The sequence below is a fragment of the Kryptolebias marmoratus genome, linkage group LG10, assembly GCF_001649575.2.
Source record: "Kryptolebias marmoratus isolate JLee-2015 linkage group LG10, ASM164957v2, whole genome shotgun sequence".
Lineage (NCBI taxonomy): Eukaryota > Metazoa > Chordata > Actinopteri > Cyprinodontiformes > Rivulidae > Kryptolebias > Kryptolebias marmoratus.
In genome coordinates this window covers 17,039,140-17,055,732 of record NC_051439.1, presented here as the reverse complement: position 1 = coordinate 17,055,732, position 16,593 = coordinate 17,039,140, and the positions used below count along the sequence as shown (strand labels likewise).

At 41.3% G+C, this 16,593-nt stretch overlaps 2 protein-coding genes across 4 annotated transcripts in view; one reads left to right on the top strand and one right to left on the bottom strand.

Moving 5' to 3' along the window:
• Positions 1–1,083: 1,083 nt before the first annotated feature.
• Positions 1,084–16,593, top strand: part of tfb1m (transcription factor B1, mitochondrial) — a 30,080-nt gene continuing 14,570 nt past the window's right edge. For 2 of the 3 annotated variants that reach the window (XR_005233655.1, XR_005233654.1), the window contains exons 1-5: positions 1,900–2,046; positions 2,505–2,656; positions 2,787–2,895; positions 2,978–3,129; positions 3,232–3,351. Coding sequence is in view for 1 of the 3 variants with exons in the window: in XM_017414065.3 (XP_017269554.1) it covers positions 1,914–2,046; positions 2,505–2,656; positions 2,787–2,895; positions 2,978–3,129; positions 3,232–3,351 (666 nt within the window). In the remaining 2 variants the exon portion in view is untranslated. Of the gene's footprint in view, positions 1,141–1,899; positions 2,047–2,504; positions 2,657–2,786; positions 2,896–2,977; positions 3,130–3,231; positions 3,352–16,593 lie in introns of those variants that run through there. The other variant, XM_017414065.3, reaches the window with a different exon arrangement.
• Positions 12,160–14,941, bottom strand: LOC108234701 (claudin-20). Its single transcript, XM_017414079.3, has 2 exons — positions 14,388–14,941; positions 12,160–13,859 (listed from the first exon to the last, which is right to left on the bottom strand). The coding sequence occupies exon 2, from the start codon at positions 13,678–13,680 to the stop codon at positions 12,955–12,957; it is 726 nt and encodes a 241-aa protein (XP_017269568.1). The 5' UTR covers positions 13,681–13,859; positions 14,388–14,941; the 3' UTR covers positions 12,160–12,954.

Sequence of the window (16,593 nt, the reverse complement as noted above, 5' to 3'; positions counted from 1 at the left end):
CTATTAATTATGATTTTTGTGCTGCAATTTCCCTTCAAACCCCTCTTTTATTTATATTAATAAGAAAGCTATGGTAAAAATGTACAGTTCAGAGTTGCCATAGTAAACAGTACGTTTGTAATCACATACATCTGGTTTCATTTGAGAGGATTAAACACTGCTGAACATGTTGCATCATCAACGACACAGAGAAAAATAATGACTCAACAGTTAATTATGATCATAGCAGGAGTTTTGGGGCATTTTGTCTCTTGTGGTTTTTGTGTTTATTGATGTCTGTTTCTACAATCTAAATTGGCTCAAAAATTATATAGCTTTAAGTATTGTTGTGTTTGTTTTTCCTCTGATGTCCCTGTATATGAGATGACTCACCATCTCAGAAATGTTAATCACTTATTTCTCATTTCCTGTCTTTGTTAATGACATGTTGTGGAGGTACAGAGAGGAAGTGACTCTGACGTTTTGTTTTAAAATATCTGTTTTCAATAAATTTAACTGAGGCATAGTCATACTATTTTATCTCTATTTTCCCTTCTTTTTTGCATCTTTCATCATGTTGCATGATCAGTTTTTAGTTAGTTTCCATGGCAGCAGACACCCATCCATCGCTAGTGTTTTCTGTCTCCCCCTCTTTAAAGTCTGAGTCTGTGTGCCAAGGTCAGCCACAGAAAGGCACAAAGTGCCAGTCATGTGGCAAACACTGAAGGCAGAGGGTATTTCCAAATGAAGCTTAGAGGCCTCTGACCCAGCGTGGGTCGTGGGCAGAGGCAGCGGACTACACAGCTGTTGGGTTCAATCCAAACAACAGCTGTGCATCATCCAGCTTAACTAATTATTTGCCTTTATGTAGAGGGCATTTAACTGGTGTGCGTTTATGATGGTAGTGCTCTTTTCTTGCCCTTTTAAAATATTTGATTCACTATAATAATGCGTTTGTAGTTGTTTTATATTCAGCTGGTTTTATTTGCAGGGTTTATTTGTTAAAATGTTTTAAATCCTTGGGGGAAATGTCTCCCTCTTTTGGCCGCTACGCAGAATTGCATCGACAGTAACTGCCGCCCTATTTGTAATCTCATTGGACAGCTCGGCTGTGACGTATACGGAAGAGTTTCGCAGGAAAACGGGTCACCCGTGAGAAACGTGGGTAAATTGTTGTGCATTTGCAGCTTCGTGTGCTCATTCTGCTTTAGTTAACTGCCAACTTGACATCGGGTTTCAAAAACAATATTATGGGTGTCGTCGACAGGAAAAGCGTTCCCGCGTACTTTGCAAATAGCATTTGAGCCAAGAAGCTAACATTAGCTGCCAATGCTAACGAGCGTGTCAACTGTCAACAAGCGGTTTTAACGGTTGATTCCTAACCTCCTAACTGATTAGTTAGTGATTAGTTAGTGCATGCAGTAAAACCCAGGTAAAGGTAATTCCGAGCAGCAGCGTATAAATCGAAATACAGCGTTGGTTTCTTTCGAGTAAGGATAATAGACAAAATAGTTCACAATAGTTGTGGATTTTGTGTAGTTATGCTCATCACTTGTTTTTCTGCTAAAAGACCACTAGGTGGTGCACGAAACCCTCGGAACACGGCCACAGTCAGGTCCTGAACAGTAAGGCTCAGTTTAAGACTGGGAAATTACTCCTATAATTAACTGGGATTAATAATAATTACCAGGAGAGACACAGATCATTAGTTTACAGACTTTCCTGTTGCATGAAATGTGTGGGAAATGTTCACTCATTAGAATCACAATATTAAAAGATCAGACCAAAACAATGTATATATCTTTAATAAACAAGTTGTTCTCTATAGTTAAACCCTAAGTTGTTTGAAAATATCAGTTTTTGAACTCATCTACTTTTGTTGAGACTGATCCATCATGTTTTTGTTGTTGTTGTCTTCAGTGTTCATCCACACCATGGCGGCTTCAAGCAAAGTGCCATCTTTGCGTCTGCCTCCACTTCCCACGGTCGGTGAGCTGATAAAGCTGTACAAACTACGAGCTGAGAAACAGCTTTCCCAGAACTTTCTGTTGGACTTGAGGCTCACAGGTTAGTTGTCCTGCACCACACTGCAGTAAGCGGTCCGGTACCTGCTTTTAGCTCAGTGGCATGCCACATTTTAAGACATAAAGTCTGACAAGCTTTTCTGCATGGCTGATTGTGGTAAAACTCCCACTAATGTGAATGGAGCACTTCAGTCATTTGCAGCCCCTGAGAGCTGGAGGGGTAATATGATTATAAGTGATGCAGTGCAGGTCTGATCTGCTCGCTCGTCCTTTGGCAAGGTGACTGTTAGATTAATGTGTCTCATCTTCATCACGCAGAAAATGAGACACAGATATTACAAAATGAACAGCATTAATCTCAATCTAGATGCCAAAAAAACTCCAGCGGAAGACATATGATTAGAGAGTAAATAGCTTTTGTATTTGCAGTGTATTATGTGCTGACTGGCTGTTTGAAAATAGTATCAAGAAGGAATGCTGAGCCGTCTCGTGTGTTTTCAGACAAGCTAGTGCGTCAGGCTGGCAGTTTGAGGGGTGCCCATGTGTGTGAGGTGGGTCCTGGCCCCGGGGGTCTCACTCGCTCCATTCTTAACGCCGGAGCGGCAGATCTGCTGGTTGTGGAGAAAGATTCACGTTTCATCCCTGGGCTAAAGGTAAATGGAAACTCAACCTTCAGATAGGTGGTAGCACCAAGTTATTAAAGTCAGCAGCATCATTTACATCCTGAGAAATTAGTAGTTTTTCTTGAAACTTCTTCCCTTTTTTTTATTTTTACCCCCGCAGCTGCTGTCTGAGGCAGCACCGGACAGGATGAGGATTGTCCATGGGGACATACTAACTTACAGAATGGATCGAGGATTTCCAGCACAGATCTCTAAGCCATGGGAGGAAGGTGAGAGGATGAAATACAGCTATGTTAAAAACAGTGACTGATGCAAGTATGTGTGACTATAAAGCACGCAAATGTTTTTCAGACCCACCAAACCTTCACATCATTGGAAACCTACCATTCAACGTCTCAACCCCCCTCATTATCAAGTGGCTGGAAAATATAGCCAACAGAACCGGGCCGTTCACCTTCGGACGCACCCAACTCACGCTGACTTTCCAGAAGGAGGTGGTAGAGGTGGGGGGACAGCTTTTTGTTATTGTGTTTAGAAATAAAATAATAATACTTTAGCTTTACTTTACTATACAATAATTTACAGACATTGTTCTTTCCATCCAGAGGTTGACAGCCAGCACAGGCTGCAGACAGAGGAGCCGGATCTCCATCATGGCTCAGTATCTTTGCACCGTCCGCAAGTGCTTCGTCATCCCTGGACAAGCCTTTGTTCCCAAACCAGAGGTAAGACGGTCCGTTCACCTCGGAATCTGGCAAGTCCACGCTCCTTTGAGCTGTTTTAAATCTGTTTCTGGGAGTTTGTTTGATTGTGCTGCTAAAGTTTATTTACAAAGGCTTGACTCCGTTTACATATATACATCCTCAAACATTTGGCAGAGAAGCATCTTTAGTGTCAGTGTTTGAGAGGTGGCAGCTTGCAGATTTCTCCCCTCAGGTAACGCCGGGGCCTCCTTATGTCTGCTCCTCATCCGGTCCCACATTCCTGTCAAGAGTCCCTCATCTTGTCCCCATTACTCATCCCTCCCTCGCTTCTCTTGCTCGTAGGCTTCATTTGGTGTTGAATCAGTGTTGTCTCTCCTCCGTCTTTGGACCTTTTCTGGGTTGTAATGATGCCTGGTGGGTATTTGAGATGCGGCACGATCGCACTGCGCCTTGTAATGAGAGCCTTGTTCTTTTTTGAGGCCCAATATCTCTGGCAAAGAAAAGATGTTCTGTTTTATGCAGCACGAGGCTTTTTCTATTAATCTTCAGTTTTAGGATTTATGACAGGCCCATAGAACCCGTCAGGAAAATAAAAGTACTCCTTATATTGTTTAAATTACAGACACAACAGCCTTTTGAAATGCTGAGGGGCTACGGTTACATTTTTGTACAAATAAAACCATGTCCTTGTTTTATAAAATTATAAAACAAGTGTTAGGTGGATGTCAGATGAGCTGTCGGTCCCTTTTAAAGACGTCCTGATTCTTTAGGACGTCTACTGGTAAATATTTAATCTTCTGCAAAGAGTAAAATGCTGCCGAGTGAATGGGACCAGTACTGATTGTTCATTCTTTTAGAAGAGATGGATTCCGATGATTATTTCATCACATTCTGCTGTCGTTTTTTTTTTTTCCTTTGCTTTCTCCAAAGCATCTCATTTTTCTCTGTTTGTCAAACTGCAGCTTAATGGGTTGTGAAAGTTTGAGTCTTTCAATGTGCGTACACGGTGACATGCGGATGATGAACTGTGCATCGGAAACGTTTGCTCAAACATTCGTACGCTGCTTCTTTTTCTTTATACGGCAATTCTTCTCCCAAATCATGACTTGATGAACATATTTAAGGCAAACTGCTGACTTTAAGACAAACACACTCACACCTCAACCCAAGGAAGTAAAAAATGTATCTGCTCAGTCTGGGACAGGAAGTAGAATTAAGTTTACTATCAGCGTGAAAAGTAGGAAAATGTGAAAAAAAAAACGGAGAACTTGTAATATTTGTAACCATTTGTGGCCACATGCTGCATGGATCCATGCCATGCAGATGAGTCGGCACCTCCCATGTGCCAACCCAGGCCGTTCAGCCACACTAAATGTTTTAATGGCCACTTGGTCGAACTGATCTCATCAGGGCAGATGACTCATTGATGAGCAGATCTCATGCTGCTGATGTCCTATAAAAGATCATGGAGCTCGTGGAGTATTTTAATGCTATCATCCCCTCAGCACCACGCGGGCCCTTCTTTAATATTATGTCATACTAGCATAAATCATAAAATTTCTATGGCTCGGCATTGTTTGCTGGTGTACGCCAGGGTAATTACGCAGAACTGCGAGAACAATAAAAATGTCCCGGCTGATTTATGAAACTAAATTAAAGGTGCAAGAAGGGGACTGATTAAGGTTATGAGATTCAGGAGGAAAGAATTTACTATAAAATGCATTTGTTTGTTGAATAAGGAGAGTGGTGGATATTCAGTTTATGTTAAAATTATAACACAAATGAGCCACAACTTTAAAACATTACTTGGTGAAGTCAGTAACACTGATCATGAGTGTTTGTTTAAAAGCATCATTTGAGTTGGGTAAAACATCACCTTAATTAGTTTGATTTGGACTTAATTCAAATGTGATGTCTAAAATAAAGTAAATAATAAGTAAATAAGATGTTTTTGGTTGATTTTGCTGCTTTGTTTTCTTCCGATGCAAAGGGGCCAGCTGCAGCCTGTCCCCTTTTCAAAAACTGACAGAAAATAAACACACTTCAGGACATTTAGTCAAATATTGTAATTCATTAATAAGCTAAAGACAGGATGGACTAAATGTTTTTGTTTATCTCAAATACTGAAGACTGTTATACTTTGTAAAAGTTGAACCATTAGTGATGAACAACTGAAGTAAATAGTAAAATCAGAATAAAAAGGTTAATATCTGTCAGACTCACCATATCCTTAATAGAACAAAGTGTAGATATTGATTATTTAAACAATCAAATTATTGTTCTGAGTTCAGATGTTAGTTTTGATGCTTATTTTTCTGAAGCAGCTTGTAAAAATAACAACCAAATATGTAAATTTCTTCTTGTTTCTGTCACAGATGCTATACCAGCGGCGTTTATTTATTTATTTTACCCACTCTGTGTGTATGTGCGAGCGTGCCGTAAACCTATAGCCAATAAATCAGCTCAGTGGTCTAATTGTAGACCTAAGCTTTACTCCCACAGGAGCTCAGATCATTGATTGTTTTAATGAAGAGAAATTCATCCAAACTGAAGCACAACTGAGCTTTTGTCTGTTGTGATATAATAGTTGTGTTTTCGACATGCAGTGTTGTTTTGTGTGGTAGTTATGCTCGTCCTTCATCGTATCAGATCTATTACTAATCAATAGGCAATTTTTTGCCTTTTTAAACATTTCGTCCTTCTCGTTTGTCAGCCACAGATGTCCTCCTATGTTCACCAACCTATAAAATTTAGCATGCCAGTTGCTGTGTCCAAACACTGGCAATAAATGGAGTATGAAAGTGATTAAATTTTGTGTAATCAGCGTCTCAAAGAGTCACAAACCTGGTGGGGGGAAAAATAATATCAGCTGAAAGAGGAAGAAAAGGGGAGGTGATGGTTGATTGGCTGCTTGATTAGAAACTAGAGGAGCTGACCATCTTAAGCTTGATGAGAAGGATTTGTTTTACATCAGCAGCTCTTGGGGTCCATATTGACAAGGGGTGGGAAGATAGGCGCTTATCTCTGTTGTTTAATTTGTCCCTCTTGCCCCTGTAGTGCACTGCACTTCACTTGTGACACATTGATTGACTGAGATTGTCCTTGAAAGTTTTCTGGGAGCAGCAAATGTAAGTGTTCCTCCACCAACCTCTGTTGTTGCTTCTCTTACTGCCTTCACCACTGCTTTACATGTATCTGAACAGTGTTTTTTAAACAGAACACTGCTTTTTTTGCTGTTCCTTTAGTTGTCTCTGATTTACATTCTGGTCAGGGGTCAAGGAGTTTCTGAGTGCATGCTGCCATCAGGCATTTTCATCTCGAGTGAGAACATCCAGTCATCCAGAATCATTTTTGCTTTATCTTTACATAAAAAGAGCTTATTATCTCTTGATATGTGTGTCTGTATTCCTGTCTTGTTGGCTTTGTGCAGCTTGGCAGAATTCGAAACTAAAGGTCCATCTTCTGGAGGCAGAGCTGTGAATCTTGCAGTAGACATTTCTTTATAAGGTCTCCATATTGTCCCAACAACTGTGGTTTACTTAGAGGCACAGGAGGGATTCAAATAAGATATAAATACTGGGTAGAGGCACAGAAATGCTGCAAAAGGCAATATGGAATTTGAGAAATAAAACGGCACAAGATGGCCAAAAAGCAACTGAACACAGTGGGGGAAAAAAAGATGGATGTGAAATATGTGATGAAAGGAAGCTTAAGAGAGGATGCTTCATCCACAGGAGTACAGATCAGCAGAAGACAGATTCCTGACAAAGATGGATCTGAAGGGTGAGTGAGGCGTACCTCCAGCAGATGGTTGTCGCGGCCCACTCTGAGTAATGGCTGCATTAGCCATCACCCACCGACCAACAAGAGGAGAGCCCTACAGATGTTTGCCTTGTACACAGTCGTTTACCAAGCGCTCAGGCCAGATGAGCTGAGCCGAAATTAAATTTGTTAATGCTGCATTGAACATCAATATTACAGTAGCTCGGAGAGTTTCAGTGTCCTCCACATGTGTCTGCAGCTTTACAGCAATTCTTAGCTCAGAGTTAGAGTAGTTTTTGTTTAGTTTTTTTTTTTCTCCAGTGAAGGTGTCTGCTGGTGTTTCTTGTGTTTGAAATAAATTAATCCTTTTTGAAACGGAGCGTGTGCTTCACCTTAGCCCAGTAAAACCCAGTCACAGTGATGGATATCTTCTCCGTGACCCCGCGTGACCCAGCTCTTGCCTCCACAGCAGGAGTAGTAGAAGTGAGAATCCACTCTGAGGGACTGCACTGCTTTTTTCACCTCCTGCCACACTCCCTGCACACAATTCATCTAGATCTATTCATATCTCATAAACGGGGTCAAATGCCGTATCAGGAGTATTGAGGAAAGTTATTACAATGACTTGTGCCAAGAGGGAAAACGTCAGGAGACCCAGTCTCAGTACATTATAGACCAAGGATAAAAGAAACCTAGAAACACTCCTTCTCCTCCTCCTGTTTTTTCTTGTTTTAAACAAAAAGCAGAGGTTTGCAGAGCTGGCTGGTGGCCATCTTTAGAGATGTGTATATGTTCCTTCTAGGAAGGAGTCAGAGTCTACACTCAGTTGAACGAATTTTGATCAGCTCTAATTTATTTTTTGATGAGTTATTCTAAACCCCAGCTATTTCCCAATTAAATGAAGTTCAGCAGCAAATGAGCAAAGTTGCTTTACGATACACTGATATGAAAGAAACCAGTTAAACCCCCCCCCCCCTCCTCCCCCAACATCCATCTGTGAGCTATTATCTTTGCAGGTTATGCAAATGTTCTGATTGAAATTTTATGCACTATAATTTCATGGCTTAATTCCAGGTGTTAAGGGGACATAAGGATGGATGGGTCTGGTGGGGGGGCTGAGTTTCATCAGAACTTCAAAGCAGATGTGAAAATGGGCCCAGGGACATTTCTGCCTCAACTTGTCGTTGCCTGTCTGTGCTCTGTTTCCTTTCTTATAATGAATATTCTTTTGAGTGATTATTTTTATGAAACCAAATATAGATCACTGAACAGCAACATGATCACACCCTTCAAACATTTAGCCTCCTTCACTTCCAGCTCGCAGAAACCCTCCCAGCCGTGCGCGCAGCCCAGCGCTCAAAGCTGAAATATTAAACGGGCTCCTTTGAACTGTCAGAATGTATTGTTTTCCTACAAGCTCTCCTTTTGTCATCTCTGTAGCTTTTACTGCCTTTGTCAGCAGTTTACTGCGCAACCAAGGTTGTTGCTATTGTTGCTCGCGCACGAGCATCGGGACCACAGCAGAGCCGCTCAAACAAAGGAAGGTCGTTTCTCCCTCAGTGTTGACGACTGCATTTTATCTTCAGTTTGAACCTTCGCGAGCGTAACAACTCTCAAGAACAAAGAGCTGCACATTGGGTGCGGTGACACACTGGCCCCATTTGGGGCTCAATATATTCTGAGAAATTAGGCACAATGGCATGCCTGTTCCTTAACATCCTCTGATTTTTTTGTTAGCTTTTTGTGTCACTCACTCATATATATATATATATATATATATATATATATATATTCTTTGGGTGGGGGGTGACTTGCTTGGAAAATATAGGTTAAATACACACAGGAGCAGATCTTATTAGCGCTTCCCCAGGAGAAGAGTCGATATTTGATGTACACTTTTATTGCGTAACCAAGAGGAGTGGGAGAATGAGAAGCTCCTTTAATAATCCATGGTATTTTCAAGAAGGCATATTCTCACTCTCCGGGTAGTGAGGAGAATCCAATCAGTTTTAATGAAATGACAGATTCAAACTAATGTAATAAATTTTAAAGCAGGCTGCAGGACACTCGTCGTCCAGGACTTTGATTTGAAACAAGCTCTGCTTAACGATGAGACGTTTGAGTTCAGCACATTTTTATGCTTTTTGATCACTGAAAGAAAAATGACTGATTTGGGGTCTTGTCCCTGCAGATTTCCATGCTTGTCTGTGTAGCATTTCATGTTTTTTATTTTGACATATCCCAAGAAAAGATACCCTTTTTCATTTGCTTTTGTGTTTTATAAAGAATTCTTTTAAAATCTTTAGTGCAACCAGTCCTCCATATTTTTGAGGCTGCTAAGGTTTAACTACAGCCAATAATTTAATGGGAATCAGGTGAACTTGGTTATTAAATTTTAGAGGCTTGTATTATTTAAACTAGACAGAGTTTCTGGTTTGAGGTTTTAAACGTCCAACAAAAAGCTCATCTAAAAATAATCAGTTTATTAACCCACAAGACACAGAAGAATAGCATTAAGCCATTCCCTTGAACCTCCTGGTTGTTATTGTTTCTTTCATAAATTAACTTATTTTCTTCATTTAACAAACAGTAACTAGAAAAGCTTTTTTGGATTAGTATTAGATAAATCTTTTCTCTAAAATCCATTTGCACACAGTTATATTTATAGATGCCTCTTTTAGTTGGACTGATAGTGCTGTCTTCTTTTTTGTTGTTGTTTTTTTTTTTTTAGAACTCCATATGACCAGGCTGCTTTCCTGCCTGCGCTCAGAACAGCCTGTCCCATCTGGGCAACATGTAGATTTTGGCAGGACGGTGAAAACTACCTACATCCACAACAGCCACACCCATGAAAATCCAAAGCGTCCAGCAGAGGGTCGTTTGCTTTCACAAAATAGTTTTATTGGTAAAAAATAGAACTACTTGCACAAGCACATTGAGACAACTGTATCAGAACTTGTGAACATCATCACAAATATGCTCTGGCAAAGTAAGAAGTGCTAAAAGCATTCACAAAAATAAGCTGCAGTTATCAAAATCATAAATCAACATCTCGGTACAGTTTATGCAGGAGAGTTGTAACTCTGCAGACTTTTAGGACCAAGTCACGTTGCACTCTGGCTACTTGTAAGCAAATAAAATTGCGTGCTGATGATAAAGCTGCACAGCAACAAAGAAGAGAACTCTCTAGCTCATATTTCCCTGCTGAATCCAATCAGACGGAAATTGCTCCCTTTTTGTCCAGAGTGCCACTTGTGTTATGTATTTGTATTGGTCCAGAGAGCTTGAAATGCTCAGTTATTTGAACCACACTGTTGTCAAATAATAACACAAATAAAAAGTGCACTGAGTAGTCTTCTTATAAAGAAGATATGGCATGAGTGTTGTGTCGTATCTTATACTGAAAAGATCTTTCAGTGAAAACAAATCGTCCTAAAATCCTAGATGCTTGTGTACAAAGAGCAACAGTGAATTGGATTTTCTGACACATTTTCCACACCCATGTCGTCCCTGTGAAGCTCTCATACCTGGTGAACTCTTGCTGTGCTTTGGGGAATGAGGCATAAAGAGGATTTAAAATAACCCTTGAAAGCTGCACCGGACTGTACACAAGCATCTAGTTCATTTAGTTTGGCAGAACAAATCACAAATCCATAAAACATTTTTTTTTCCAAATGCATAATTTATGTATAAACAACACAATAAAAAAATAAACAAAGAATAACTCCAGTGACTATTAAAACCTGTCATCATGAGACAATTTGGCACATTCCTAAAACACATAATGTGTCAGATTAGCTGATGACATGGCACATTCTTTACTTTGTTTATTGCATTTATCAGTTATGTTGCCTGGGCAGTGAGTTATTGTCAGGAGGCCAGTTTGGTTGGCTGGGTAGGACGGCTGAGTCAGAGTGCGGTGGAAACCTGGCCCTGCCAAGACCGCCAGTGGTGCCCAGAGAGATGCCTGTGGTGTGCTGGCAGCTGCCTGCAGGTGGCGATCTGGGCTTAGCCATCTGCTCTCCCCCAGGAAGCTGCGTGTTTATGAGAGAAAATGAGAGAATGTGCAGAACTGTACATCCCAGCCTGCTAAGGCCCGTCTCAAAACACAAAGAGAACATTCCTTCCTGATCATCCTCTCGGAGTAAAAGTGTTCTCTCACTCTGCAAGCTAACCAGGAAAGCATAGCCGTGCAGATGACATGTGAGTAGGTGGGGAAGTTTTGTTTATGTGTGCGTTTCAAGAGGACACGCTTTCAACATGCATCAGCGTTCTCTCATCAGAGATCGCATCCATGTGACGTGTGACACAAACAGGGCAGGGGGGGAATGAGTTGGAAGGCAAAAGGAAATTGACTGGTAGGATAGTTGAGTGGATGCAATTTAAGACATGGGGACCTTCTGCAGGTGGAGACTGGTAGCATATGCACTCTGCTGACGCACTTGAAAAACAAGTCACATATGGAGAATGACTCAAACCTTTTTTAGGAGCTGGCTACACAGCTATCAGTTCGACTCAGGAAGCTTCTCGTCTTCTGCTTCAGTTCTGCCACTGCGCCACTATCTGTTCAGCCTCGTCTTTTACAGCATATAAATGGCAGAAGAAGGAATAAACGGGATTAGTTAAAGTAATGTGAGCAGAAGCTCTGATTAAAGCTTATTGCACGCCATGGCGAGAGGAAAAAAAAAAAAGATGCCCCCTCCACAACATCAGTGACTGACAAGCAGATCTTCCCCCCAGACAATAAAGATACTCGAATACTGAATTTTGTTTCCATGGCAGTGCAGAGGCAGATGACAGGAGTGAAAAGCACATTCAAAAAGCTTCTGAATGTTTACTGTGTACATAAAAGGCACACAAAAGCATGTGTAAGTGTGTAGGTGTACGTGTCTGGGATGGATCGTGATGGGTAGCTGCTACTTACAGACAGGTTATGTCTGGATGGAAATCTGAAAATGGCACATCAGAAAGTCCACTTTACCAAAGCAGTGAATCTCTTCCTGCAAATTTCTCTCCGTCTCGTTCATATTTCCACCTGCAGGGCAAAGACTGCATTTTTTGTTGTTGTTGTTGTTAAATCCAGCCCAGCAGCCCACTTCTGCTCCTCCTGACAGTCCTCTTTGAACAGTTACAGCAGGGTAATGTTTCTACAGCTTTTCAGGCACAGGCATTGTGTGGTTCAGTCTTCTACCAGGCATTCCACTGTTTTAATACGCAGACAGGCTCCACACAGCATGCTTTAAAGGCAAAATATCAACATCCTTCTAGCAGCTAACAAAAATACGACCATTTATTTTAATTAATTCCAGGTTGCATTCTAGTGAATACTAAAAACTACAATGGCTTCCTATAAAGGGAATTTTAGTTACTGCACTCTGCATTTATATTGCCTATTTTGTCAAATGGGAGGGTACCGATACGAGCGATTGTAAATAGCAGCTAAGTGATTGCTTATTTTCTTTCAAATCAAACCTTTGGTGAGAGGGGGAGAAAAATCTACACTGAAGGTTTCCTTATTTGCTTAATCCATTCCCCAGGGAGCGCTTGTTGTGATTTACCGATGAAGACTGCGTTTAGTTGGGGCTTCCTTCGATCCTGCAGCAGCACATCCTGGCTCCTTAAACATTCTCCCTGTTTGTTCCAAGGCTCTGCTTAAGTAATTCCTCCACTGCTTGTGCTTGCAAAACAGGAGGAAAAAAAAGAGACAAGCAAGATAGAAAAGAAGAGGAAATTAATTCAAAGTTGTCCTCTCTTCTCTTTCCTTCACCTCAGTCTGGAGTAAAATCCAGTCTGTAGCATGTGATGGTTTCCCCTTAGGCTTGTCTTCCTTTAGCCGTTCGTTGTGCACACAGCGATGCTTTTTTACACATAATCCTGCAGGCTGTAGCCAGTTTTATTGTCTAATGGGGAGAGAGAGCAGTACTGGTGCTGGAGCTCCTGCTGCTGGAGCAGCTGTTGCTGCTGCTGCTGGAGCAGCAATTTGTCAGGGGGAGGAAGAAGAACCAAATCCTGAGGGCCGTGCCTCTTCCCCGAGCAGGACAAACAGAAGATCGACCCCCCCACGAAAAGAAAACCTGCTGAAACAAAGGCCACGTACACAGCACCCCCGGGCTCAAACTTATTGCTCTCGGGCACACTGGAGTCCAGGAAGTTGGTGATGACCTCGTTGGTAAACCAAGAAGCAGGCACCAGACACAGGAAACCCGCAGCAACAAAACAGCCACCGCTGGCAATCGCGGCATGCCGCTTGGAGCGCCGTCCACCTCCCCAGCGGGTGCATTTTAGTCCCAGGGACGCGAGGCAGAGGCCCATGGCAGCCAGTACGCAGCACAACACCATGGTCGTGCGAGCAGTCTGCAAGTACGCAGGGAGCGAAAGCACCGAATACTTCAGTGTGCAGCTGAACATGCCGGTGCTGTACCAAGTGCAGTCCATCCACAGTCCCTGCATCTGGGAGATCGCTGTGATAATGTTGGAGCCCACATCCGCACTGACCTTCCAGTTGGGCAGCAGGGTGGCCACCGTGGCCCCCATGATGCCCAGCAGCGCCAGGACAAATCCAAATATCTGCATGCCGGTGGATGCCATGCTGCTTGTCAAGCCAGTGCTGCTGCCGCCTCAGCCGCCGTCCTCTCCAGGCAGCATTCACCCAGCAGCAGTCGGGCTTGTCGACCCCTCTGCCCGCCTGCCCGCCTTTCTCCCCCTTCTTTGGTGGTGCACCAGCTGCCAGTTAAATCCCCCAGTTCCTCAGCTGCAGATCCACTGGACTGGAAGAGAGAGATCAGACAGAGAAATTGAAATGAGCCTTTCTCCTCGGTCTCTCCTTTTTTTTCTCTCTCATCTTATTCACCTCACACTTTTTCTGGCTGGAAACAAAGGACAGCATGAGACAGTAAGAGCTGACTCTGGCTGACAAAACACGGGCACTGCTCTGCATCTTTCTATACGCTGCCTTCTCATATGCCTCAGAGTTGTTATTGGAGAAATGAGTTTGTGATAATTGCTGTGCTTAAAGCTGCAGTGTCCTCCTCTCACTTATCTGCTATAATTTCAGCACTTTTAAACCTGCGCTGTGAATATCTGAAAAACAGAAACCAAGCGAAACAGTTTGCACAATTGTTTTATGGTGAAATGCAGCAGCAATCAAAGTTTTGTCATGTACAGGTCGTTATAAGTGATCATTTTGTTACTATAAATCTGCGCATTCTGGTGTTTATCTTTAAATCTTTTGGTTTTATTCTTTGCTGTGTTACCCGAGGAAAAAAAAAACCTGCAAATTTAAAATAATCCCTTACCCTGGCTGGTGCAGAGCTGGAGCCGACGTGTCACGTTGTTCGCAGTAATTCCTGTAAACACTCTGTGAAAGACGACAGGGTGCTGCTGGTGGTGGTGAGGGGGCGAGGAGGACGATTCACCCCGGACCACGGATCCATTCAATCCATCCATTTCCTTAGCAACAGCGGCGGGAGAGACCACACAGGCTCGGCCGGAGCCTGGGAGAAGTAACCGTAGCGCAGCCGCTGTCTCCCCTCTTTCTCCTCCTCCCCCTCCTCCTCCTTCTCTCGTTGCACGGCTCTTTCTCCCTCTCCTCGTTCAGGTTATGCATGTGTGTGTGAGAGAGAGGGAGAGAGAGAAAGAGCGAGAATGTGTGTGTGTTCTGCCTCACAACTTCAGCAACGGTTATACAGCAATCTGCACTAATCTTTAAAGCCAGCCTGTAAGCCTCTGTTCCAACATTTTAACGTCTCCCAAACACCCTATTTACTCTTCAAAAGATTTGTTTCATCTAAAACATTTTTCATTTATAAAATCTAAACTATCACACCACTAATATGCAAAATATAGACCATCAGAGTCCTTATATTTGCTAGTTTAATAAACTTTTTAAAAAAGTCATCATGTTAAGTCAACCAAACTCAAGATGGCTACCAAAGCTAATCAACATCAGTCAACACAGAAATGGCTCTAACTCAGTCAGTCTTACATATATTGACATTAAATTTGGTGTGGTAGTACCTGAGAGTTCTCCTCAATGCCTTCTCTGAGTGTTTTCACATCTTACAAGTTCTCAGAATATCTCCGGAGAAACATGCACACTATCATGTACAAGGTTTGACCAAAACGGCTGAAACGCTGTCCCTCCTCAGCATAAGATCATTTTAGTTTAAATCTCTGGCTTGGTAGGCTTTTAAAATGAAAAACAGTTTTATTAATAAATTCTAAAGAATCCCACTACTATTATCGACCCTAAATCACATAAATGGATATCAGCTAGTTTAAGACCACATGTTTATCCTGGTGTCAAAAAACTAAACATATTTAATGGAAATAAATGTGTACAAAATTAGACTTGGATTCAAACTTTTGTAAAGTACTGTTTATCTACTCTTCTAGTGTTCTTAAATGCAAATTTAAGGAACTTTACTTTCTTATGATACAGTTTACATTTATGATACAGTATTCCAGAGGAACATCCTGTATTCACAGCTTCTCTATATTTATTCAACAGTTTCACATCCTTAACTTGAAATCTTTATGCAATTGATCACATATTCAGTTTATATTTTTTCACATCATTAAAAATAAAGCCACCACTTCTCAGCTTCTTAGGCTCGTAAAAAGTTAGGTGCATTTCTGACATTACAGGAAAATCTGTTAACTTATATCCAAACTTTTTTTCTGTGTTTTGATCATCTCAGAATCTTCGAGATTCTGTTGCAAATGTGTAAATAAATTATTTTAAATGAGCTCCTCCAGCAGCACACAAACCATATGTTTACACACTGATGCCTCAGGGTTAAATATCTAATTATTTCCCACTTAATGCTGTACCAGTATGAGCAAATCATGCGGTAACTTTAAAAGTCACAAAATGTGCTTTAACTAAGTAGAATGCCTTGTACTTGTACTTGGAATGAAATATAGGGCTGTTTTGGTGTGTTTAGTTAAGCTTATTCCCACATCTCCTTATTCAAAACCTAAAATTTAGAATTTTTTTGCCTCGTCTAAAAATCCTTTCACTATTTACATGGTAATCTTTTGATTGATGATGTTTTAAAACCATAGATAAATGTCAAGTATCGTATTTTCCAATCAAAAAGGTAACTTTAGAGTCTTCCTTTTTAAAAAAAATAATTCATAAGAACCCTATTTGTATATAAAACAGTTTTGCAGCTTAATCAGAACCATTATGTTGACAAATAAATTATGTCTGCACCACCTTTGTATTTATAATGTCTTTATTATAATGTGGTATTTATATGCATTTATTTTTTAGACATGCATGTTGATAATATCCAAGATTGGTTTGTATCTTTGGCTGAAACAAAGTTTTGCAGCATATTTCTCGACAAAAGAGGAGGTAATTGGCTTTAGACGACGAAATGTTTGTGTGCTGCTCTGGATGGAGACAACATTTCTTGCACAGTAACAAAATTAAAGCCATCACATTTCTGCATCAAGCTGCGGTAATCATAATGCAGCGCTGCTGTTGCTACAAGA